The 26,483-nt window shown below is 42.3% G+C and overlaps 1 protein-coding gene across 12 annotated transcripts in view; it reads right to left on the minus strand.

Annotated features, from left to right (window-relative positions):
* Positions 1-2,525: 2,525 nt before the first annotated feature.
* Positions 2,526-26,483, minus strand: part of ttn.1 (titin, tandem duplicate 1) — a 143,481-nt gene continuing 119,523 nt past the window's right edge. For 11 of the 12 annotated variants that reach the window (XM_031585724.1, XM_031585689.1, XM_031585678.1 and 8 more), the window contains 30 exons: positions 26,096-26,446; positions 24,233-25,999; positions 23,786-24,079; positions 23,398-23,682; positions 22,992-23,291; positions 20,744-22,870; positions 20,338-20,640; positions 19,927-20,232; positions 19,536-19,826; positions 19,144-19,440; positions 18,740-19,045; positions 18,312-18,623; positions 17,006-17,287; positions 16,323-16,916; positions 15,871-16,158; positions 15,424-15,723; positions 15,035-15,337; positions 14,593-14,895; positions 13,889-14,473; positions 13,504-13,803; positions 13,111-13,410; positions 12,409-12,984; positions 12,012-12,317; positions 11,319-11,912; positions 6,029-11,205; positions 5,776-5,932; positions 5,149-5,666; positions 4,896-5,049; positions 4,048-4,507; positions 2,526-3,889 (listed from right to left, as the gene is read on the minus strand). In XM_031585724.1, coding sequence (XP_031441584.1) covers positions 4,050-4,507; positions 4,896-5,049; positions 5,149-5,666; positions 5,776-5,932; positions 6,029-11,205; positions 11,319-11,912; positions 12,012-12,317; positions 12,409-12,984; positions 13,111-13,410; positions 13,504-13,803; positions 13,889-14,473; positions 14,593-14,895; positions 15,035-15,337; positions 15,424-15,723; positions 15,871-16,158; positions 16,323-16,916; positions 17,006-17,287; positions 18,312-18,623; positions 18,740-19,045; positions 19,144-19,440; positions 19,536-19,826; positions 19,927-20,232; positions 20,338-20,640; positions 20,744-22,870; positions 22,992-23,291; positions 23,398-23,682; positions 23,786-24,079; positions 24,233-25,999; positions 26,096-26,446 — 18,134 coding nt within the window. In that variant the 3' untranslated portion in view covers positions 2,526-3,889; positions 4,048-4,049. The remainder of the gene's footprint in view (positions 3,890-4,047; positions 4,508-4,895; positions 5,050-5,148; positions 5,667-5,775; positions 5,933-6,028; positions 11,206-11,318; positions 11,913-12,011; positions 12,318-12,408; positions 12,985-13,110; positions 13,411-13,503; positions 13,804-13,888; positions 14,474-14,592; positions 14,896-15,034; positions 15,338-15,423; positions 15,724-15,870; positions 16,159-16,322; positions 16,917-17,005; positions 17,288-18,311; positions 18,624-18,739; positions 19,046-19,143; positions 19,441-19,535; positions 19,827-19,926; positions 20,233-20,337; positions 20,641-20,743; positions 22,871-22,991; positions 23,292-23,397; positions 23,683-23,785; positions 24,080-24,232; positions 26,000-26,095; positions 26,447-26,483) is intronic. The other variant, XM_031585683.1, reaches the window with a different exon arrangement.

The following is a 26,483-nucleotide window of genomic DNA, read 5'->3' on the forward strand; positions in this document are numbered from 1 at the left end:
TTGTGACAGTGTTTGCTTCGGGGAAGATAGAGCTTCTTGTGTTTACCTTCTCGCCATTGGCAGCTCGTCTTCCAGTAGCGCCCTATACACAAAGACAGTGAATGGGTAAGGATATGTGTAAACGAATAACAAAATATACACGCATTTTGATTGATATACTCGCCTTTTGACCAGGCATTCCTTGTTTCCCCTTCCACCCACTTTCTCCCTGTTAGGGGTATATGTCATAACAATAAATGCAAATGACTGAAAAATGGAAGTTAATATCACCAGAAGGTTTGGAGTAGACCATCCTTACCTTCGAACCTGTTCGACCTCTTCTTCCCTTCAAAGAAACAAAATGACAAGGTGAAGTGGAAATAATTGTAATGCATGATTACACTGTCCCTTTTAAAAACCTTACCTCTTCTCTTCCTGGTTCACCATCCTCTCCAGACATACCAATCCAGCCCCTCTCACCCTTTTCTCCCTGGATGTCAATGAGATTGGACAAGAACTCTTGTTTATAAAAAAAATGTAACAAATTGATACCACATCTCCGTATATTATGGCACACTGCTTCCCAGTGATAACCACATAGATAAAATGGAGTATATGTCCTTTGGTATACCTTTTCTCCAGGTTGACCAATATTACCAGGGAAACCTGAATAACCCTGTGGTCCAGTTTCCCCCGTCTCGCCCTGACATATAAATGGGGGGTAAAAAATGTTTAGCTGTGTGTTTTTGGTTTGAATGTTCAAATTTGCACTAGAATTTTTATTTGAATGGAAATTGTGTCACCTCCTCTCCCCTTGGTCCTCTGCTTCCCTAAATGAATGGATGAAAAATGTTGACTAGATATCATGTTAACTATTAAAGGTTTGAAATTCAGTGTGTTTTATAAATCACCTACCTTTTCACCTTTAAATCCTGTTATATCTTCAGTTATGTCAATCTGAAAGAATTACTTTATTTAAGCTAATTGTTTATGTAACATCATAATCAATATCACCATATACATATAGTTAATGTTTTATATATATTGTACAAGATGTATAATTATCACCATCAGTAAAGACACTTGTGATTCAGGAGGAAAAGGAGGTGGTGGTGGAGGAGGAATGAAGAATGACCCATATACTGACATCCTATCTCTGCATTTGTAATCTGAATGGAAACACAGGTAATTATAACAAACTAATTTCACATTCACACACATAACCTCTACCGGCATCATTCAAAACATCAAACACTAGTTCTGGAGAAGAAAAGCATGTGAGGCATACTTATATAGCTGACCTCTTCAGACTGAATGCAATTAACTGCAAGCATGTGAGCATTCTGTATCTGTTGGCATTTTGCTGACGAAGATAGCCAGCATCTGCCAGCTCTTAGACACTTTATGGTCTTTGTTGGCAGGTTCAGTCTATGCAACAGTTCTCTGCTCACAGTTAAAGTAATTAGAATGGAAAAGGCTATGCTTTTATTCACCATTACTTTTCATGAAATATTATATCGTAGCTTATGTCACACTCCCATATACCAAGTTAATGTAACAGACATTGCCTCTATATAAATATTAAAACGTTTGCTGTGTATTCTGAATGTGAAATTTAAAAAAATGTACGTACCAAAAGCTGATATTTTTTCTGTAATACTCAGTGTGCACACTAACACAATCTGTGGCAGCAGATGGACCAGTTTACCCATATTGTAACATCTAAATCTACAAGAGGGCAACACACCAATAAACACACTGAAGAACAGTATACCAATATGTATGTTAGATATATTAACTGTATACCAATCTATCTATCTTTATATATATAGACTGAAGATAATAGTTACATCCAAAAAATGCCAAGTATACATCTTTTGCATAACCAAAATGTATTTTTATGTTTTTAGGTGAATAATTAATTTAAAATATCATCACCTACCTCTCTAAGCTTTGTGCTCCTTTCATCTCCTCTGTGAGATCTACTCTGGGAGTGGGTCACAGAATCCGCACAGTAAATCTATGAGAGCGAGCTCGCCAGGGGAAACCACTTAGCCCTATGCTATCTCAATAATGATAGAAAATGCAAACTAGGCGAACCAGCAAATGAAATACATCAGAGGTCTGCCAGACACCCTGTGCCAGGGTATGGAAGGAAATACTCTGAGCTGCTAAATGTTAACAGTTGCTTAAGGAGTTGAAATAAAGCCTTGACATTTTGAATTAATATTCTAAAATAGAGTTACTTTATAAACTCTTGGGAGTTCCCAGTAGTTCCCAACGTGAAATTGAGAAAATACACATCTTATTGTTGGAACACATGATCATAAAATACATTTTAAATGTGTTTATGCAGTATAATGTTCTTTAAGCTTCCTTTATAAGAATAATTGAATCATTTAATGAAATTTTGAGATGGAGAAACCTGGATAACCCATCATTTGAAGTGTATGAAATGTATTAAGTTAACTTTACACCACAGCTTAGCAGCTTGCCAATAAAAGTGACACAAATACACAAACAAAAAAGACACACATACAAAACCCTTATGGTGCTGCAATCATGCTTTATTCATTCTGTAATAATAAAACTCAAGGAGGTTGAATATATAAGAACTACATAAATAACTTCAATCAAAGTGCAGGGCGTTACATACATGTATTATTTCATGTTTTTTTTAGCACAGCAGATGGTGTCACTGTGGCACACTTGCTTGTTGCTCACCCTGACTACTGACAATGTGAGGTTCTAATGCTAATACACACACAAAACACAAAAACACACAAAATTGCCTAGCAATCCTCCAAGAGGTGGCACTGATTCTGCAAAGGAGCACTTAAATTGAATTTTAGAAAGAATAATTGGCCGGTTCTTTAAAAATCCAATTAAAATGGTCCTCTGCCAGAACCCGTGCACATTAAAAAAAATAAAAAGCTCAAAGTGCAGGCCGCTCACACTTTGAGCATGTCATCAAAATGGTGGTATGACATAATCAGTCTGAACACAAGGCCTAGTTGTCCTGCTTACATGAGGGTATTATGCAAACAGCACTTAAGGTCTTATGATCATAGTTTTTAAATCATATGTGTGTTGAAATATCCAATGCACAGATGCACAGTGCATTACATTGTGTCTGATTTAGTTGAACTTCAACAGGGAGCCTCTCTACCTGTTGAGGCAATCTTAAGTCTTCAACTTTTTGTTGAGGCACATAGTTTCGTTTCTAGTTTTTCAGGGTATTCGTTTCATGTGAAACTTTCTCCTGTTAAACATTTAGTTCCTTTGTTTCAGTTATTGTCATAAATAACAATGCATACATTTTCCATAACCGGTAAATTCGGCTATATACATTATGTACATGTCACAGAAAAATGGTTCAAAAATCCTAGTCATAATTATCCAATATGGCACATTTTATAACAACTTTAGACTTTAGTCTAGTGTGGCATAAATTAATGTCAAGTTTGGTATAAAAATAGTTCATATTTACAAGAACAGAAATCCAGGTCTTTATCAAGTAATGAGTATTTCTACCCATTCAATAAATAAAAAGGCACTGAATAAGAAAGGAAATGGGATTGGGGTAGAATTTCTATTATGATTTTCTTTTTTTTTTTATACATAGATCGAATGTTGACATTGACTGCTGCAGTGTCTGATCCAGGCTCTTTGAAACAGTTTGAGGGTGTATGCTCCAGCATCATTCTCCTTTACACAGGGAGTGCGGTGAGATCCTGAGTGGTCTCAGTTTGGAACCTCTTTTCTCCCCCTCCTCACTGGACAGTCTTCCCTGAATGGAACAACTCAATGAAAGGTGCGGGCTCTCCAGAGAAGGCACAGGGGCCTGTTAGAATCTTTCCTTTTCCAAATCTGAAATCATCTGGGAGAGCCTTATGTGTTTGTAGCACGCCTAGACATCATGAAGGAAGAGAGTAAGCAAAAAAAAAAAAAAAAAAAGACGGAGACAAAGTTAAGACAGCTGCATGTTTCACAGAGACTATAATACTGTTAGTATTTCTGACGCAAGCGGTGAATCTGACATACACATGACAAAGCTCACGGCCTCACCTTTACTGGTCCAGAGAGGCGGACCCCTCCGTATGTGAGTGAGTTGCTGACATTTCCATTACACTGCTGGAGCTCATTGCAGCGCTGGAGCTCATTACACTGCTGGAGCTCATTGCAGCCATGGAGCTCATTGTAGAGCTGGAGCTCATTTCAGCCATGGAGCTCATTTCAGCCATGGAGCTCATTACAGCGCTTGAGCTCATTTCAGCACTGGCGCTCATTTCAGCACTGGCTCTCATTACAGCGCTGGAGCTCATAGCTACCATTGCTTCAGAGCTCATGGATGACATGCTAGCAGACATGCTTTCAGATTGGACTTTAGACATGCTGGAGCTGCTGAAGGATGACTCTTGCATTGATGAAGCCATGTGGACGGCTGTGGCAGATAAACTGCCCAGCAAGCTTTCAGAAGCAGAGGCTTTCTCCATTACAATCATTTTGACAGGTTCCTCAACCAGAGCTGTGAGAGTATAGAAGCATTACAAGTCAAGCGAAAATGCCTTAGCAGTTGAGCTGTGAGTATTTACTGAGCTGTTTTCTCTTCAGAGATTACATACTGTATAAAATATACAAAATATACCCCTGGTGGGCATTTAGTTACAGTACACAGTATGCATCATAATGTAATATTAAAATGACATGTTGTGAGTTGAGTTGAGATGAGTAAGAAACATGATGCTAGAATTTCATCACTATAATAGATATATAATATACAGTAGTACAATAGCATAGACGTTGTTGTCTGCATGAAGCAGTTATATGGCCGTCACAAGTTTTTTGTCATAAAACTTGGAAAAGCATTATTCTTCTGTGGATGTGTTAGTAAAGCAATGGCACAGATGACTTACCGAGAACATTTAAAGATGCAGTAGCAGAGCACTGTCCATACTGGTTCTTAGCTTTGACTGTATATTTCCCGCTGTCTGCGGCAGTGGCCTCCAGTATCTCCAGAGTGTACACATTCTTTGAACGGCTCAAATTCATGTTTGATGTGATAGAGATCTATTGAGGAGAGAAGAAAGAAGAATACAGATATGTAATTATATTTTGACTGGGAACTGGTCAATTTATAAATTATAATTGTGACCTATCACCACTTACCACAACATTGTCCCTAAGCCACTCAACCTCAGGAGAAGGCTCTCCTGAAATTTCACATTTGAATGTTACATTTTGTCCTGCATTGACATTCTGGGATTTTGGCTGGCTGAGGAATGATGGCGCATCGGAACGCTTATCACTGATTGTTGTATCAAATTGGCACTTCACAGCCCCATGTTCCGTCTTTGCCTCGCATGTGATGATTCCCTGGTCCTGCTGACAAATGCTCTTGATTGTCAATGTGTGGTCATTCCCTGATACTCCATATCTGTAGCTCTCTGAATTGGTAACTTCGGCTCCATTCAGGATCCATTTCACATCAGTAGCCCCAGAGATGTCTGCTTTCAGTGTGACAGACTGACCCGCTGTCATGGTCATTTGGGTGTGTGATGCTTTCACTTCTGTGTAAGACTGGACTTCCTCATGTATAATTTCCCTTTTTGTGATTTGTTCAATGACCTCTCCCTTAGTTTCATAAGTGGAGACAGATTCTTTTTGAGCCTTCATCTGTTCTGATGCTACAAACAGACACAAACATATGATCAATATTTCATCAAACCTTTTGAGTACAAAAATCATGTTAAAAATTCCACAACACTGAAAAACACTCAATGAGGAAAGCCTTACCTTGAATTGTGACAGTAGAGGTGGAGGAGGATGAGCCAGCACTGTTTGTGATGGTACATTTGTACAGTCCACTATCAGAAACCTCAGATTCGTAGATTTCTAGATAGACTGACCCATGCTCCTCGAAGATTTCATATTTTCCACCCTGGGAGAGAGTCTGCAATGACAATATTGATTTGAGTTACATAATTTCACAGAACAATTTCAAAAAGTGCAGTCGAAACAGTAAACACATTAAACATTTCAACTGTACCTTTCCATCTTTCATCCAAGAGATGGTGGGCTTAGGTTCTCCAGACACCTTCACAGTCAGCTTCACAATGTTATCTGCAGATGCTGAGATGTCAGTCAGACCAATGGCGAAAGAAGGCTTTTCCTTGGGTGTTGGTGACCTTGTAGATGTTGGAGACCTTGGAGATGTTGGCGATTTCACTCTTGATGGTGACTTAAGAGGTTCAGGGGACTTCACCCTCTTTGGGGATTTGACTGCCTCTGGTGATTTTACCCGTGGGGGTGAGGCAATTGGTGACTTCACTCTAGGAGGTGAGGCAACAGCTTTCTCCTCAGCTGCTGGTTTGCGGATGGTGAGACTGAACTCAGCTTCCTGCTTGCCTTCAGAATTCTCAACCACAAGGGTGTAGTTGCCTTCGTCTGAGAGTTCAACTGAGGAAATCTCAAAAGTGGACTTGTACTGTGTAGTCGTGACAAGGTGGCGGTGAGAGGTTGCAATGGCATGTCCTTCACGGAGCCAAGTCACACTGGGTGCTGGCTCACCATCGACATCACATGAGAATCTGGCAGTCTCTCCCTCAGACACTGTAAGTGACAGTGGTTTGATGAGAATTGTTGCAGGTAGAGTTGATTTAGCTTTCTCAACAACTGCTTCTGTCACTGTAGTCTCCTCAAGGGTTTGCAGCTTTGTTTCAGAAGATGAGTACTCTTCATGAACAACAGTCTCCACTGTTTCAGTTCTTGTTTCTGTCACTTCAGTCACTGCAGTCACCGCAGTCACTTCAGTCTCAGTAGATTTCGCCAATTTTGAAGATACATGGTAAACTTCAGTTGTGGTCATTTCTGGGAGGTAGGGAGTAGGAGGCTCCTCTTCTTGGCGGAAAGAGGTAAAGGAAGAGTATCCTCCTTCAGCCACATCAAGAGTTGCATAATCAGAGGTCTCTCCCTTAGCATTTTTGCAAACGACACGGTAGGTACCACTGTCATCTGACTGACAGTCCATGATTTGGAGAGTCAGAACTCCGCTCAAATTACTCATACGATATTTCTTACTCTCCCGAATCTCCTGTCCATTGCGGAGCCATTTGACCTCAGCCTCTGGCTTGGACTGGATGTTCAGTGTGAATTTAGTGTGCTGTCCAAATGGCACACGATGAGAGCGCATTCTTACTGTAATGCGTGGGACATGGTCAAGGCTGAATGGTAGTTGTGTCACAACCTCAACTTTCCTCTGAGATTTAATTGCCCTTTTCTTAGCCTCATACCTTGACATGTAGTCAACCTTTGCTGACAAATCAATAGAAGAAGCTCTGTCTGTGGAGGTAACACTAGGAGATGCAGTGGGTGGCTTTTCTGGGGCAGGTGATGGCTTTCTGGCTACCTCAGTCTCAGCTGCAGGTGTCTTACGAGGTCTGGCACCAGGAGATGGTAATCCTTTCCTCTTTGGCAAGGTTGAAGAAGATGGTAATGGGACATAAGCCATCTCACCACCCTCAGACACTGCTGGGGCATGAGTTGTTCTCTCCTTTTTAATCACTCTTGTTTTCTCCTCAAACTCCATGCGTTTGAGCTGACTCTTGTATGAAGTAATTTTTTGTGTGGTTGTTGCTGAGCTGAGTAGCTCGTGTTCCTCCCTTTCTTCAAATACTCTCTGCTTCTGCCTTGGGGCCCTGTGGGTAGCCGTATCATGACGCTGGCGCAGGTCAAGGTAGCTTGGACCAGCTTCATATTTAGATGGAACACGATAGGAGTCATATGTTGGGACCTCCTCTCCCTCTTCATCGTCCTCATATGCCACTCTCTTTGGTGAATGATGGCGCAGTGCAGCAAGTTGGAATCGCACAGGGCTCAAACTTGGTGGAGAAGCAGAGTATCCCAGCTCCAGTTCGTCTTCAAGACGAAGCCTTTCCTCCTCGGTGACCTTCATGGACAGATACTCTTTGACAGGCAGAAGGAGTTCCTCATCGGACAGATCTCCAAGAGACCTCCTCCTGATCCTGTAGTAATTCTCTGTTTCTGGGGAAGGTGTACGATGCCTTGCTGGTCTTACTGTTTCTAGATCATCTTGTGAAACTGGAATGTGCCATTTTGGCTTATACTGGTCGTTGATTCTTGGAAGTGGCACTTCATAGAATTGATCCCACCTTGAGAGGCGGATGCGTTTGAGTCTCTTCTGGGGAAACTTGTCCATAGGCTCAGGGAATTCATACTGGTCACGGAGTTTCTTGTACCATTTCATGTCAGAGAAGGGCTTAAAGTGCTTGATCTCCATATCCTCTACAAGTGCAGTTGGAGCATGCTCACGAGGTGGTGGAACATCATAAGGCATTCTCAGCCTCTTTTCCTCTGCTCTCTTTTTGCGCTCCTCCTTTTCTCTGGCTTCTTCAGCTTCAGACTTACCCGCCTTTGGTGTCACTGCTGGTTTGAACATAGCATTAGCGTCCCTCAAGGCCTGCTGTGCAATGGGGGTAAGAGGTGTGACAGGAGGCGCAGAAAGAATCATTCTGAGTCTTGCTTTCTTCTCAATGTCATTTTCTTGAATCACCTTCTTCTTCTTCTTATCTTCCTCACCCTGGAAGTCCTTCTTTACATGGGTGGAACATTCCACCTTGAGTGTGGCTTGGCAACTTGCAGACCCAGCAGAGTTTGTTGCAGTTACTCTGTAAATTCCTGAGTCTTCAAGTAGAGTGCCTCTAACATGGAGGATATAGTAGTCCAAGCCCTCATGCACAACCTCGATTTGTGGTCCGAATGTCAAAAGTGTACCATCCTTCTCCCACTTCAGTGTTGGTTTTTCTGAAACTCTCACTTCAAAGCGTACACTCTGGCCTTCCCTGCATTCCACGTTAGCAAGCAAACGTTTAAACATAGGCCTCAAAGTGTTATCAGCAGGAGCAGGACGAGGATTGATGGTGAGTCGGGCTTTACAGCTATCATCACCATATTTGTTGCGAGCTACAACGCTATATTCAGCATCATCATCAGGACCAACGTTATGAATCACAAGTTGATACAAACCCTTATCGGTTTTGAATGTGTACTTCTTCTCATCATAGCCTGGTACGAGTTTCTGCCCAGATTTCAACCACATGACACGTGGCTCTGGATGCACAGTGATAGTCACACCAAAGCGAACATCCTCACCAATGTAAGCAGTGCGCTTCATCAAAGGCAAAGTGAACTCGGGTGGTTTCTGGAGCAGTCTTGCAGTATCCACTCTACGTTTCACCTTCTTCACAACACGTGTCAGGAAGAAGTCATGGTATTTTCTAACTCCATTGACAAACAGCTCTGCATAGGCAGAATCCTCACCATATTCATTGACAATCTTGCATCTGTAGGTTCCATTATCTGCTCTTGCTATTTTCTTGATGGTTAAAGTTGCCACTCCCTCTTCGTCATCATAGGTGATTTCATACCTGGCACCATCTTCAAGTTGTCTCACTCCACAGTACCAAGTCACCTCTGTGGTACTGTCGAAGTTCTCATTGCTACAGACAAACTTCACCTCTTCACCCTCATTAGCAACATTGTGCCTGATTGGTCCTGCAAGAGGGCCATGTTCAAATGGTGCAATCTTGACTTTAGCCACAGTTACACCTCTCTGAGTTCTAATGGCCCCACCAGAGGCAACACGAGCTGAAGAAACAATGGTGTTCCACTCCTTCTTCACAATAGCCTGGTAGTATCTCTTATGTCTTGTGATATTGATTGTCTTTATGCTCAGTTCCTCAGTGCTCTTTGTCAGCCAAGGATGTTCCAGGCATTGGGCAGCACTCAAACGATGTTTGCGGTCCTTTGTAAGCAGTCTGTCAATGAAATCTAATGCCTCAACACTAGCTTCCTTGAAACACCCATCTTCAAAGTTGTACTCAGCATTTGAAATGCAGTCAATCATTTGCTGATTAGTCTCAGCTGTGAATGGATTGAGTCCACTAAGAAGCACATAGACCAAGACACCAACTGACCACATGTCTGTAACAGAGCTCACCATTTCATTTTGGTGGATTTCAGGTGCAGCATATTCAGCTGTAGTGTATTGAATTTTGATTTGCTCTCCAGGTGTTAGGCGCCTAGCCTGTCCTAGCTCAATGATCTTGATGTTTGTGCCCTTTCTTGTGGTGTACACAATGTTTTCTGGTTTAATATCAAAGTGGCCATAGCTCTTGCTGTGTAGGAACTCAAGAGCTTCACACACCTGTTTGATATAGCTGACAATTTCTTTCTCATTGAGCTCAAAGTCTAGTGTGCCAAGGCGTTCAAATATGTCTACACCAGAGATGAAGTCATAGATCATAACTAATTCTTCAGCACTATCAAATGACTCATGAAGGCACAGGAAGTTCTTGTGGCGGGCAATGTTCAGTGTTGCAATTTCTTTCTTCACTAAGGCTTGATCTGCACCCCTGACTTTAACAAACTTGGCCATATAGGTCCTCTCAGAGCTGATCTGAACACAACGGTGAACAATTCCAAATGTGCCACGTCCAAGCTCTTCAGCAATCATGTACTTGTCATGCAAATTCTTGGCCTCAGAGTTTGGAGCCTTTGCCTTAGAGACAGACCTGGTTTCGTCAACTTCATCATCATAGCCGAGCACTCTTGATTTGTCTTCTTTGGTTACCACAGATCCAGATGGTTCTGATGGTGCACTTACACCAAATTTGTTCTCAGCAATGATGCGGAATAGGTAGCTTGTTCTTCCAAAGAGGTTGGTAACAGTGTAATGAGTGTCACGTGCCTGTGCAACACGGATCCATCTTTCAGCAGTGGTGGCACATTTCTCTACAATGTAGTTGGTTACTCTGCTACCACCATCGCTGGCAGGTGCAATCCACTGCAGAGTGACTGAATCTCTTGATACATCACTGGCTTTGATGCCACGAGGAGGATCAGGCACATCAGCAACATCAAGTTCAACCGTTTGCTGGTCAATGCCAAATCTGTTCTTTGCACAGACGACATAGAATCCAGCATCTTTCCTTTCGACTCCGTTGGGGAACACAAGGGATGTGAATGATCTTGTAACAATGACTTGGTAGTATCCATCATTGTCAATAAGATCTTGTCCCTTCTGCCATGTAATGACTGGATCAGGTTTGCCAGTGAACGGTATCTTAATGTTAACTACTTCACCACGAAGGGCTGGAATTGCTTCCTTATCCTTCAGATTCTTGGGCAGATTAATCTTTGCAGGAACTGTAAACAAAAGCACACATTAAAATTACATAATTATTAACTCATTAACTAGTTTCTTAACAGTATGAATTATAAATAAAAAGACCATGTTAAACAAAATTTTGTAAACTTACCTTCAACATCCAGGGAGACAGTTGCACAGATTGATCCACCCTGGTTTGTTGCTCTAATCTGATAGACAGTTGAGTCTTCATCGTCTGCTGCAGTGATGACAAGCTGATGGTAGCCGCCCTTGAATTCCTGGACTTTTATTTTTTTGCCATCAGACTGAATCTCCTTGCCACGTCTGAACCATTTCACCACAGGCTTGGGTTGTCCTGTAATCTTGCAAACAAGTGTTGCATTGCTCATGTATCTGACACTCATGTTCCTCAGCTCCTCTTTGAAGGCAGGTGCACGAATATCAACATCAGTCTTGGGAATAACGGAGGGAGACACTTCACTCCATTCACTTTCTCCACCAAGATTTTCACATTTGACACGGAAGTCATACTCAACACCTTCAGTCAGGCGCTTGACAGAGTACACTGTCTGGTGAATTTCATCAGTTGTCACAGAGACCCATTCACCCTTCTTCTTTTCTCGTTTCTGCAAGCAGTAACTCTTGATCTTGGAGCCTCCATCAATAAGAGGTGGCCGCCAGGATACAACACAAGAGTTCTTGGTAACTCCAGCCACAGAAACACTCAGTGGCACTCCAGGCTTTTCTGTAAAGAAATACATCATACATGTAAATATCCAAATATGATATTCTCGATATACTGTAGTATTTTTGTGGTCTAGTAAGTACATTTGTCTCAACTTACCTAACTGACTCTTGATGAGGATTGGAGTTGGGGTTTCAAGTGCCTCACTGTTGCCGTATTTGTTTTGAGCAGACACACGGAAGTGATATCCAGCATTTTCAATAAGATTGGGAATGCGGCAAGATGTTCCAGTGATGGAAGATGACACAAGTTGCCATTCATCGCCTTCCTTGTCCTCACGCCTCTCAACAATATAATTTGTGATCATCGAACCACCATCATCCTTTGGTTGTTTCCAGCTAATGATTACAGAGTTCTTCATCAAAGCCTCAAGCTTGATTGGACCTTCTGGCATGGAAGCTTTGTCTGGAAAATAACAGGCAGACGTATAAGTCAGTCAAATAATTTAACATAGTAGATGGTGAGAAGAAGACAAGTAATGAAGATGAATAATTACCATAGATTTCAACTTGGAATACGGCGTCAGAACTGCCAAAGTGGTTGTTGATGCGAATTCTGTATTTTCCACCATTCACTCTGCGCTGTACATTCTTGAGAACCAAATGAGTGTAATGCTCTGTATTCTCCATAATGATATTCTCAGAGGGCTGCAGTTGTGTTGCGCCATGGAGCCACATGATCTTTGGCTGAGGACGTCCAATGTAGGCGGCGTGAATTCGCAGGGTGGTGCCACATCCAGCATAGTATTTTTCCTTCAGAGGGTAATCAGGATGGAAACGAGGAGATGCCTCCAAAACAAGGACACCAGTGGTCTCACATTCACCTGCCTCGTTAATGGCTTTGCAAGTGTACTCGCCCTCATCTTCCTGTTGGTCTGCTACCACAATCAGTTGGTGGTTGCGACCATCAGAACTCATTTCATATTTCCCGCCTGCCTTGAGTTCCTTTCCAAATCTAAACCATTTGATATCGGGTGAGGGTCGTCCAATAGCCTGGCACTTCATGGTAACGGTCTGTCCAAGTTTGGCTGTTTCCTCATCCATCTCTTTCCTAAGACTTGGAGCAGTTCCAGCTGTTATAAAAAGAAGAATGAAATGTTAGACATTTTGCCATTTATTAAAGATATCATCTGTAATTCTTTCCCAATGAAGAAAAATGGATATATCACTGTGAGGGCCATCCAGGCTTACAAACTTACTTGCAAGTTTGGTTTTAATGCCTGTGGCTGTTCTACGAGGTCTGCTGATTCCAGTTGCATTCTCAGCAAACACACGGAACTCATACTCAGATGCCTCTTGCAGACCACGTATGATGTGTTCTTTCTCCTTGGAGCGCTGCTTGTTGCTTTTCTTCCAGGTGCTTTCGATAGACTTTCTGTACTCAACCCAATAACCAAGGATCTCCTTTCCACCATCACATTCAGGGACCCCCCAGCGAATGCTGATGCAGTTATTGGTCACAGCTACTATATCAATCTCACCTGGTTGGCTTGGTTTATCTAGAGGAAAAACGTGTAAGTCATTAATAAGGAAAATATTGGAAATATTAAATTTAACAAGCTTAGTGAATATAAAGAGGATTGCTGACTTACCAAATGGATCTTTGCATGTGACTACATCTGAAGCAGGTCCGGCTTCACTCTCACCAATATCATTTTCAGCAATTACTCTGAATTGATACTCAGCATCGGCAGTCAGGCCAGTCAGAGTGTACATGGTAGAAGCAATCTTATTCGTATGACGCTCCCACGTTTCAGATGATGTGAGCTTAAACTCAACATAGTATCCTGTAATCGCTGAGCCACCATCTCTAGGCTTGGTCCATGCCAGAGCAACTGAACTCTTTGTGATATCCATAATTTCAGGTAGATTAGTTGAAGTTTCAGGTACACCTGTTGATTGAATGTTGTTAAGTGTTATTAGTTGAATGTGTTTTTAACAGAAATAAATACAAAGATGATGTAAGAAGGTACTCACAGATGGGGGTCTTTGGTACAAGGGCATCTTCGGATTTGAGAGATCCACTGACACCAAACTGGTTCTCAGCTGTCACCTTGAACTGGTACTCAGCACCTTCGCGCAATCCCTTCACCACCAGTGATCTGTCAACCACCCTGGAGTCTACAGTGTACCAAGCTGCCTTAGGAAGCTCACGCCTCTCTACGATGTAACCAAGGACTTCAGAGCCACCATCATCAGTAGGTGGTTTCCAGCCCACTTTCACAGAGTGTGCTTGAATTTCATCATATGCAAGAGGACCTTCTGGTGCAGTTGGACGACCAATAACTTTAACCTTGATGCGCAGGACCTTCTTGCCACACCTGTTCTGGATCACAAGCTCATAGAGACCAGAGTCACTCCTGTCTGCATCCTTGATGACAAGCTCAGCGACATCTTCAGAAGACACAAGCATTGCCCGTTCTGGGACATCAGCAGCATCCTTTGTCCACTTGCATGTAGGACTTGGTTTACCCCTGACAGGCACGGTAAGTTTGAGGACTCCTCCTTGTCTGACAACGTAGAGGTCCTTGTACTTGAGCTCAAGATCATAGCTAGGAGATTCTAAAATAAACAATATTGATATGATTAATTAAATATCTCACATCCACTGAAATCAAGTATCGCTGCTATAAAATTATTATAAGTAATGATACAGTCAAAGTTTAACAAAATTATCTCACCTTGCATCTCTGTTATGGTGACTGTTCCTGGAACTTCAGCTGCTTCACCTGGTCCACCAGAATTGCATGCTAAAACACGGAAATTGAATTCCTCCCCTGCAGGCATCTGGGTCAGTGTGTACTCGCAGATCATTGATGGCGTTGTGTTGCACTTGATCCAAGTCACTGAACCAACCTTCTGCATTTCAATCAGATAACCTGTGACCTTTGCGCCTCCCTCGTCATCTGGAGGACTCCAAGCCAGAGACACAGAGGACTTAGTTGTGTCTGTGATTCTTGGGTTCTGAGGAGCCTCTGGTGGATCTGTTGGAAGAATGTATTTGTTATTTCCTTTGTCATTGCAGGTTTTAACTTATCAACTTTTAAAACTGAACTTATAACTTATCAAATTATAACTTAGAACTCATCCAATTTTGAGTTTGATAAATATGACAGCACTCACCAACAGGATCAGTTGCCACAGCACGTGGGGAGAGGTGGCTTGGTTTGCCAACTCCTCTGGCGTTAATGGCAGTTACCCTGTGTTCATATTCAAGACCTTCAATCAGATCAGTAGATCTGTATCTGGTCATGGTCACTGGGTTCTTGTTAGCACGCACCCATCTCTCTGCTCTGACCTCTTTGCGTTCGATGATGTAGCCTGTCACAGCAGATCCACCATCTTCATCTGGTTCGTGCCAGGCAATGGTCATACCATCACGAGACACATCAAATACAGAGGGTCTACCAGTTGGACCAGGTAAGGCTATAGGAAGAGAACAGTAACATTTTAGTTTCCATATGTAGAAAATGACTACTCTTATAATGTCTTTATGCATGAACATCTCTTACATATAGCACTCTTGCTCATCACAGTCTCAGACTGCAAGTAGGCTCCAGTGCCATAGCGATTAATTGCTGCAGTACGGAATACATATTCCTCTCCTTCTATCAGTCTCTCGAACTTGAAGGTTGGTCTGCTGACAGAATCACAGACAGGCACCCATCCAGGACGATGAGCTTCACGCTGTTCAACAACATAGCCACTGACTGGGGCTCCACCATCTCTCGCTGGTGGATCCCAGCTGATCAAGACAGAGGTAGCATCAACTTCATCGACCCGGATTGGTCCTATAGGCTCATCAGGTTTGTCTGGGTAGGGGAGAAATTCAGGTAAAAAAGTGTGATTTTATTGATATTAATCACACAAGCACGTGGCATGACATTTTTCTTAATCTGAAAATTGAAGAGAGATGATTTAGAGGGGTTTGGTTGTTTCATTTGATAAAACAGTCTTACCTAGAACAGTGACTTTGATTACTTCTCTAGCCACTCCATGAATGTTCTTGACTTCGAGAGTGTAGTCTCCAGTGTCATCAATGGTAGTGTCAACCACAGTTAGCTTGGAGAACTTTCCTGTGCTCTTAACCTTCACACGGTCATGTATCTTCAACAGTTTGCCTTGGAAATACCATGCACACTTTGGAGGAGGTCTGCCTACAATTGGCAAATCTATCTCGAGAGGTTTACCAGCGAGGACATTGAGTGCCTTCTGTGGAAGTTCTGTAAAGTCGATTTGTGGCTCAACTGTAAAGTGGGTAACAAAATCATAAAATTAGTAGAAGCATCGCACATACATCATGTTGATATATACTGTATATATACTGTATATATATATATATATATATATATATAACAACCCATAAAATAACCCAATGTTATAAAAAACAGTAAAGTAAAGTAAAAAATACCTCTTTGTTCTTGAACGATTACAGGTGTCACAAGTTCTTTGGGCTCACTAGGTCCTCTGCTGTTCACAGCACGAACTCTCAAGAGGTACTGTTCATTCTCATTCAGAGCCGCAATAGTGTACTCTAAGTCTGTAATCTTAAGAGTGGAAACCTTCATCCACTTGTCTGTTCCAAATTTACAGGCCTCAACAATGTATGCTGTAAGTCTGCTTCCTCCATCGTGTTCTGGTTTCTCCCATGCAATAGTTACAGTGGTCTTGGTTACATCAACAACATCGAGTTTACGTGGAGGCAATGGCACTTCGCATACAAGAACAAGATCACCTGTCTCACTAGGTTCCCCAACACCATAAAGATTTTCTGGTAAGACCCTAAAGTAGTACATCATTCCCTCAATCAATCCATCAATCTTGTATGAGGTCTTGCTACATTTGGATGTAACAGTTTTGAAGGCTCTCATGGATGCTTCCCTTCTCTCAATAACGTAATTGTTGACAGGGGCACCACCATCAACAATAGGAGGATCCCATGTGATGACAGCAGCTTCAGATGTAAGTTCCTTGATTTTAAGTGGACCTGGTGGACCAGGAGTGTCTGAAACAATAAATACAATAATTATGGGCCGACTGCAAACTGATACATACATAGGATATGACATGACATACTTAAACATTAACCCTTACCATAAATCTTGACAAGAATAGCAGCTTCCTTCTTGCCAGCAGAATTCTCAGCAGTAAGGGTGTATTTGCCAGCATCATAGCGGTGCACCTTGTCAATTATCAGAGAGGCACTGTGTCTCGTTATTTCAATGAAGCCACGGTTATGAAGGTCTGTGTCAGGCTTGCTCCAGGCAACAGTTGGTGCTGGTCTGCCAATAACAGCAACTACAAGGCGAAGGGAACTTCCAGCCCTCAAGCAAACAGTCTTGGTCAGCTCTTCTGGAACCTCCAGGTCAGGAATTTCTGAAAGGTAGACAATGGCAGTTGTATTATGTGATACAATTAAAATAATGATTTGTTCTAGGCTGGGTTTCCTGATAACGGTGTTTCTTAGTGTTTTACGAAGAGCTTACCAAAAGCAGCTTTCTATGTGTTTCCCAAACCATCTCTTAGAGGTACAGTGTGTAGTTTTTGTGGCATGGAAATGGAATATAGTATTCATAATTATGTTTTTGTTAGCAAAACATTTGCCCTTTGTATCTACATAGGGAGTGGATCCTCTTCCACGGAGTCTGCCATGTTGTGCCGCGAGAAAATGGCATTTTACAAAACCACCGTTTGTACTTGCACAAGCACAAGCTTGTAAAGGGAAGGGTATTCAGCTGGTTGTAATTCAGCAACCTCATCACTAGATGACTGTACACACTGTACCTTTATGAGTTCCACTAAGATTCCTATGTATCCCTTAAAAGGGCGGAATCCATTTTTCTGGAATTGATTATTGTCATTCAAGTAGTTTTGAGTATACGTGAGATGACGGGCATGATTCATATTGGAGCACAGGTGATCATAATTAGAAAGAACTTCAACAAGAAATACTATGCAAGACAAAATAAAAAAGTTCCCAAATAAGAATGGTTGTAGGCTAGATGTTACTCATATATTTGTATTTGCAAGGGAATAAAAATGAATGGGCAATTCATTTATACCAAAGTTTTTTTTCTTTTTACATAATGAAGCACTAAATGCAATGCAACACATCTCTTGGTTTTACATCGCAGTCACTGCATACGTCCAGACTCTAAGGCTCTAAAATGTTTGTTTTATCTGTGTTAAGGTATCGCTAAGACTGGTCCAGAACAACCTTACGAAAGAATCTCTGAAAGAAGGTATTTAGCTAAGAAGGTTCTGGGAAACACCTTGAAATGTTAAGGTACATCTTGAGGTATAATTTATGAATGACATAGCGTTAAGAAGGCTTATGGAAACCCTGACCTGATTATTTCATATTTATGTTTACCGCAAATTGTTTCGTATACAAACGTACCAATTCTTTCAACAGGTTCTGTCTCTGAGCAGCAGTCACTGAATTCACCAACTCCATTGACATTGACTCCAGCAACTCTGAAGTAGTACTTCTTGCCAGTTACAAGGCCAGGCACAATGTAATCTGTGGTTCTCAGAGTCTTCTCGTGTGTTTTGGTCCATACTTCTTCGTCTTCAGCTCCCTCCTCCTGCATCTCAAGAACGTAACCAATAACATCAGCACCTCCATCATCCACTGGTGTTGTCCAAGCCAGGCTAATGCTGTCCTTATGGGTGTCTGTAACGCGTGGAATTGAGGGAGGAGCAGGAGTGCCTGGAAAAGTAAGCAGGGTTCAGTGTCAGTGTTTTCAGTTAAACTCATGTTTAGCTGAACTCATGAGAGTTGTTCAGTCCTTGTACATGAAGACTGATACGTCAGTAAATACTTACATGTTGCCACTCTGCAGACAGCGTACATGGATAATTCACTTGGCAAGCTGTCACCAGCAGCATTTATTGCTGTAATACGGAACTGGTAAATGTTGCGTTCTTGTAGGCCTGAGATCTTGAAACTTGTGTCCAAGAGCACAGAATCTCTGTTGACCTTGACCCATCTTATGCTCTTCTTTTCACGGCTCTCAATAAGGTAGCTAGTTAATGGACTTCCACCATCGCTTTCTGGCTTCAGCCACTCAATGGTAGCAAAGTCCTTTCCAACAGCAAGGATTTCCGGTGCTCCAGGTGATGATGGCACAGCTGTAATAGCAAGAATACAAGTGGGAAGAACATTATACACATTGCACTGTATTTATGCTTCATACTAAAAGAAGAAAATAAAAAAATAATGTACTTACTGAAGTTGTTCCTAGCAATAATGGCATCAGACTGCAGTGCAGGACCCTGGCCGTACTTGTTCACACCTCTGACACGGAAGAGGTATTCACAGTTCTTGAAAAGTCTGGTGATGTCACATGTCAGACCCTTGCACTCTGCATCCATTACCACCCAGTTGAGTCTGTTGGTGTCTCTCCTCTCAACAACATAATGCATGACAGCGTCACCACCATCTTCAAGAGCTGGTTGCCAAGTCAAGGTGCATTTTTCCTCTGTCACATTGCTGACGACAATCTCGGCAGGAGGTCCAGGAGTATCTACAAACATAGATAAAAAATCATGGTGAATTCAACGACCTTCAAGATTGAATCACACCAAGTTTTGATAGGCTATTTCCTGTCATTATACCTACCAAGTACTTTGACGTTGACCTCAGCAGTTTTAAGTCCACCGGCATTCTTCACTGTCAGAATATATTTGCCAGTGTCATTGCGGTCGCAGAATTTGATAATTGCCAGGGCACGGGTAGCAGAGTACTGCAAAGCGTACTTCTCGCAAAGTTCAAGCTCCTTCTGTTCCTTGGACCAGAAAACCTTTGGATCAGGCTTGCCTCCAACAGCAGCATCAAGAACCAGGTCTGAGCCAGCTCTGATTGTCACAGTGTCCGCAAGCAGTTTGCTGTCAAGCAGCGCCTTTGGTGGAGCTGAAAAACAAAACAGAAAATAAATAAAAACGTTAAAAAAGACTGGTTCATACAGCATCTAACAACATCACAAAATATTACAAGGTGGGATATGACTTACTGTATTCTGCTTTGCAAGTCACAGATCCAGTTGATTCTGATGGCAGACTCAACACACAATTTGCATTCTTGGCAATTACTCGGAATTCATAGGCTTCACCCTCTCCAAGAGCAGTGACTTTGAAGTTTGTGTCAGTGACGTTGGTGTAATTACACTTCAGCCAGCGACCTTCCCCAGTGATAGTGTATGGCTTGCGCTCAACAATATAACCTGTAATGGGGCTTCCACCATCGTTTAGTGGTGTAGACCATTTGAGTGCTACTGATGATCTGGACACTTCTGTTACTTCTGGTTTCCCGGGAGGATCTAAGCACAATATTGAAATAGTATAAGAATGTATATAAGAATGAAACAATGAAATCATACAACAATGATACAACAACTAATTTCATTACTTTCGTTTGCACTTACCAACTGGATTTTGGGCAACCGTCCTCTTTGAAGCCTCGCTTGCCTTGCCGAGTCCAGCACTATTCATGGCACAAACTCGGAACTGGTACTCCAGGCCTTCAATAAGGCCTTCAGCTTTGTAGTTGCACTCGAAGCATGGGATCTTGTTCTCTCTAACCCAAAGAATGATGTTGCGTTCTTTTTTCTCAATCCAGTATCCTGTCACCTTGCTTCCACCATCATGGTATGGTTCCTCCCAGCGAATGCTCATGGTTGTAGCAGAAACACCAAATACCGCAGGTCTGGTTGGTGGACCCGGCGGAACTAAAGACAACAAATGAAGAATACTTAGAAAAAAATGTACAAACTGTAGATGTATGAAACTCATTGTCTGTATTACTATTCATTACAATTTTTACTGACTTACCAAATGGATGTTCTGCAACAATAGTCTCAGATTCAATGGGCTTGCTAACACCAAATCTGTTTTCAGCACAGACGCGGAAAGTGTACTGCATGTACTTCGTCAAGTTTGTGACATGGAATGAAGTGCGTTTCACACTGGAATTAATAAGTTGCCAAGCGGTGGTTCCAGTCTCACGCTTCTCAACAATGTAGTTGGTGATTTCAGTGCCACCATCATCCTCAGGTTCTTTCCAGGTTATCACACAAGCTTCAGACGTGATTGATGAGACTTCAACGGTTCCCTCAGGTGGACTAGGTCTGCCAATGACATTGGCGGTGACCGTGAAGGTCTTCGCTCCAGTGACATTTTCAAGGGTAAGGAAGTATTTGCCCCCATCCCCTCTCATGCTATCCTTGACAGTTAAAGTGGTCCTGTTTTTAGTTGTTACAATTGATACTCTGTCTGTCGCCTTCAGCCTCATTTCCTCAAGTTTCCAGATCACCTTTGGAGATGGCCTGCCACTGATGGGGACATCAATTTCAAAGGTTGCACCACCCTTGCATGTAATGAGCTGATTTTCAATGCCACTGAGATCTGCAGTTGGTTCAATGCGAGGCTCTTTGATTACAACTGGAGAGAACAGTTCTTTAGGTGGACTTAAACCTGCATCATTCTTGGCTTTGACACGGAATTCAAACTCTGCACCTGTTGTCAGGTTTTCTACTGACAAGCCCAGGGTTTTAGTTTGCCCACAAACCATCCATTTCTCTGTGTCCTTTGCTCTACCCTCAACAGTATAACTTGTGATGCGACTACCACCATCATGTTCAGGTTTGAGCCAGCTAAGAGTAACAGAGGTATCAGTGGTGTCAAGAACATTTAGTCTCTTAGGAGCTGCAGGCTCTGCAGTGGCCATGACTGGATCTGGGATCTCAAAGGCCTCTCCAAGGCCATGTTGATTCTCTGCCATAACCCTGAAGAAGTACGGAGGTCCCTCTAAAAGCTCAGAAACACTCAGTTTAGGTGCCAAGCATTTGCCTGCTGCTTGTGTCCAAGTGCGGCGTGAAGCTTCACGTTTCTCAACAATGTAGTGAAGCACACGGGCAGAACCATCATTAAGTGGAGGCTCCCACATTAATGACACAGCGCCTCTTGTAACTTCTGTGAAGACCACATTGGTTGGTGGTCCAGGTGTATCTAAGACCTTCACAGTAAATGTAATGGAGTTAGATCCACTGCTGTTCTCAAGGGTGGCAGTGTACTTCCCTGTATCATTTCTTGTGCTGTTCTCTAGTGTCAATGAAGATGTGCTTTCTGTTGTAATAATTTCTGCCATGACTCCAAGTTCACCATCTTCCTTAATCCATGTGACAGCAGGATCTGGTTTACCCTTGAATGCAATGCCAAGACAGACAGATGCACCTCTCTTAACAATATGTATCTGCTTGAAGCTTGCATCAATGTAAATATCTGGTGCCATGTATCTGTCGACAGCTCGGGCTGGCTCAGTGATTTCACAGGTCTCTCCCTTTCCAACATTGTTGACAGCACAGACACGGAACCTGCACCAAGAACCAGCTTCCAACCCAGTTGCGACATATTTTGTTGCTGTGCACAAATCTTCATTGACTCTTTCCCATACCTCCTCCTCCTCCTCCTCCTCTTCTTCCTCCTCCTCCTCCTCCTCCTGCTTCTCCTTCTCCTCCGCAGTACCCTTGTACATCTCAATGATGTAACCTTGGATATCCATTCCACCATCCCATGCCGGTTTGGTCCATTCCAAGCTGATAGATGTGTTGGTGGAATCAAAGACATTGACAATGGAAGGAGCATCTGGGGTCTCCGTAGGCTCAGCACATTTAACTGCCATTGATGTATTACTAGGCCCTCCAATTCCAGCATCATTCACAGCCATCACATGGAACTCATATTCAACCCCTTCTGTGAGGTTAGGAATACGGTGTGCACATTCGGTGATGGGTTTCTTGGTCAAAACCTTTGTCCAGCGTCCAGTCTTCTTCTCACGCCTTTCAACGATGTAATGTTGGATCGGATTTCCTCCATCATTAGTTGGAACTGTCCAGGCAATTGTTATACTTTCTCCATCAACCTCTGTTGCATCTGGTGTACCAGGAGCATCTGGATAAGCTGTGTAATAGTGGAAAGAAAATTTTGAATTATATGCATTTATTTGTAATAACTGCACAGATGAATTGTGTCATATTTCCCCAGGGATAATATAATGTCAAACAGCAGAACATTCACTTACTGTATTGCATCTGTGCAATAACTGGTACAGAGTCCAATGGTCTACCAACACCTATACTGTTGGCTGCTGAAACTCGGAACTGATACTCATTAGTCTTGATCATTTTCGTAGCATTGTATGAACACTCCACACACTGATCTGTGACAAGAGCCCATGAGATTTTCGATGTTTCACGTTTCTCAACAATGTAGTGGGTGACCTCAGAGCAGCCATCGTTCTCAGGAGGATTCCATGAAAGTGTTGCTTTGCCCTCTGAGATATTTGAGAAGGTTATGGGTCCAACTGGCTCTCCAGGTGTATCTATGAAGATATGCAAATATATGGGAGTTTCAACAATGTACAAGTTAAGTTGTAAAGTTGTCTCCAAATTGTAAAACATAATAACAATGGGTGTAGAAGAACATACCAAAGACTTGGACATTTATCTCCTCCCTCTTGGTTCCAGAGGGGTTTGAGGCTTCCACAGCATACTGCCCACGGTTGGTACGATCAGAATCTCTGATAAAGATAGCGCTTGATCCAGGAGCTGAGATGATGTCCATCATCTTCTTTGTGATTTGCACATCATCCTTGTACCATACAACCTTGGGTGTTGGGCGTCCAGTAACAGAAACCTTGATTCTGATGTTATCTCCAGCCTTAACGGCAACACCTTCAAAGTATTCCTGTCCAAATTCGATGTTAGGAGCAACTGGAAAATAGATGATTAACATAATTACATTATTGTTTCAAACAAAACAAAACAATGTGTTGCTTGTTGAGGTTTAGCCATTTTGATATTAGCATATACTTACAGCTTTCATCTCTGACCACAATGTAGCCAGAGGACTGAGAAGGTGGGCTTATGGTTCCAATGGCATTTCGGGCAGTAACTCTGAACTCGTAACGTTCATTTATAGCTAGTCCGGCTGCTATGAACTCGCTCTCAGGAATATCGGAGAAATTGCACTTGAACCAACGACCTTTTCCTTGTCTTTTTTCAACATTGTAGGCAACAATCTTGTTTCCTCCATCACGCTTAGGTGCATCCCACTTCAGAGCCACTGAGTTACTGGTAACATCAGTGTAGTCAGGTGTACCAGGAGGATCTATGATTGATAAATGCCATACCATTGTTACCAGTTTTCCACATTAGCATCAACAACTGTAATACATGCAATACAATACTAAAGTGCAATACATTGATAAACTTTGTCAAAATCATTTCAGTTTATTAACTGGTTTATTTGATGGGAACTTACCGACTGGAGAAACAGCTGTGTTGTACTTGCTGACATCACTCATGCGACTGTGTCCAGCATCATTCTGGGCATAGATTCTGAACTGGTACTGCAGACCTTCAATGAGTTCCAGCACTCTGAATTCTGTTTTGGTCACTAGAATTGTGTTAACCTTTTGCCACATGATGCTGTTCTTCTCCTTCTTTTCAACATGGTAGCCAAGGACTGGACAACCTCCATTAAATACTGGTATTTCCCACTGAAGACTCATGCCATCATTGGTGATATTGTAAACAATTGGCATGCCAGGTGGACCAGGTGGTCTGAACTCATGCTTGGCAATGACATTTTGTGAAATAATTGGTTCACTGACACCAAACCTGTTCTCAGCAGATACTCTGAATTGGTACTGCAGTCCTTTGATGAGGTTAGGCACCTTAAATGATGTTCCCAATACAGATGAGCAGGCCATCTTCCAGTCTGTCTGGGTGGTGTTGCGCTTCTCCACAGCATAGCATGTCACTTCTCCACCACCATCATCATTTGGCTTATCCCAAGATAAAGAGATGTGTTCTGCTCTGACTTCATCCAAACGAATTGGTCCAATGGGCCTAGACGGTGGTCCAAGAGTGATGACTTGAATGTGGAATGAACTTCTCTTGAAGTTGTTGTCAAGAGTGAGAGTGTATTTGCCACCATGTTCTTTAGCTACATTTTTGATCATCAGCGTTACTTTGGACTCTGTCCTCTTGAAGCGTACCAGCTCACTTTCCTTGAGTGGCAGACTGTCCTTCAACCAGATGATTCTGGGACGAGGTTTACCCTTGTATGGTAGTTCAATATGGACATTATGACCAAGGCGCACACTAATTTGTCCAGTTGGATATTCCTCAAGATTTGCTTCTGGTGCAATGATGAAGTCCTTCACTACAATAGGTCCAACTTCAGTGAAGTCACTATTACCCTTCTCATTCTTTGAGCAAACTCTGAAGAACATTTCGGAGAGTTCCTTCAGTTTGGTAGCTTCATGTTCAAGATGCTTACTACCACCAGCAGGTGCCCATTCTTCTTCGCCCTTAAGTTTCTTTTCAATAACATAGTCAGTTATAATGCTACCACCATCATAATCTGGTTTATTCCATTGTAGTGTTACAGAGGTCTTGGAGGAGTCTTTCATACAAAGCTCTTTGACTGGACCAGGGGTCTCAGTAGCTTTCACTGGTTCTGAAGTCTCGCAGGGATCGCCTATGCCATTTTCATTCTCAGCTAAGACACGGAAGAAGAAGGATGTCTTCTCAGAGAGCTCATCAATTACATAAGTTAACTCTGTGCATTTGTTTGTTATGCTAGAGTATGCACGTTTGGAGGAATCTCTCTTTTCCACAATGTAGTTGGTGATTTCAGCACCACCATCTAGAAGAGGTGGTTCCCAGCAAATAGTAACTTTGCCACGAGTGACTTCCTTGATTGTCAAATCCCTGCAGGCTGCTGGCGTGTCTTGTACTTTAACAGACAGAGTGAGATGTTTTGGTTCTCCTACACCATTCTGAATCTCAATTGTGTACTTGCCAGTGTCTTTCCTTGTAACTTCCCGGATCTTTAAAGCTGACACTGTATCTGTGCTGTGAATTTCATAGCTTGGATCTTTGTCAATGTTTACATCCTCTTTCTTCCATGAGGCACTTGGAGCAGGTCTGCCCTTGAGGGGTACGACAATTTCCACATCCTTTCCGGCCTTTACAATGTAGTGAGTTCTCATAGCTACATCTGGATCAACCATGGCTTCCTCTGTAAAAACAAAATTTATAAAGTACATCACATAATGCTTTGAACAAAGTCCTAATTTCTTGATATCTTAAGCAACTTAAACATTTGTTAACATACCAAGAATATCCTTGGCTTGAACTGGGTCCTCCATTTCAATTGGATCTCCACGTCCAGCACAGTTCAGACCAGACACACGGAAGTAGTAATCAGTGTCTGGTTTTAGGCCTGATGCCACGTACTCTGTTGTTCTCACTTCACCCTTATGGCTAATTACAGTCCATTCTTCTTCTTCTTCTTCTTCTTCTTCTTCTTCTTCTTCTTTTTCTTCTTTTTCTTTTCCCACCCTCATCTCAACAACATAGCTGGTGATTTCACTTCCTCCATCAAACTCGGGTTTAGACCATCCAAGAGTAATTGACGTTTTGGTAGAGTCAACAACTCTAAGTTTGGATGGTTCAAATGGTGTTTCTGAGAGGAGGATGAAGGTTAAGTGAATTAATTTATT

The sequence above is a fragment of the Clupea harengus genome, chromosome 2 (genome assembly GCF_900700415.2).
Source record: "Clupea harengus chromosome 2, Ch_v2.0.2, whole genome shotgun sequence".
Taxonomy (NCBI): Eukaryota; Metazoa; Chordata; class Actinopteri; order Clupeiformes; family Clupeidae; genus Clupea; species Clupea harengus.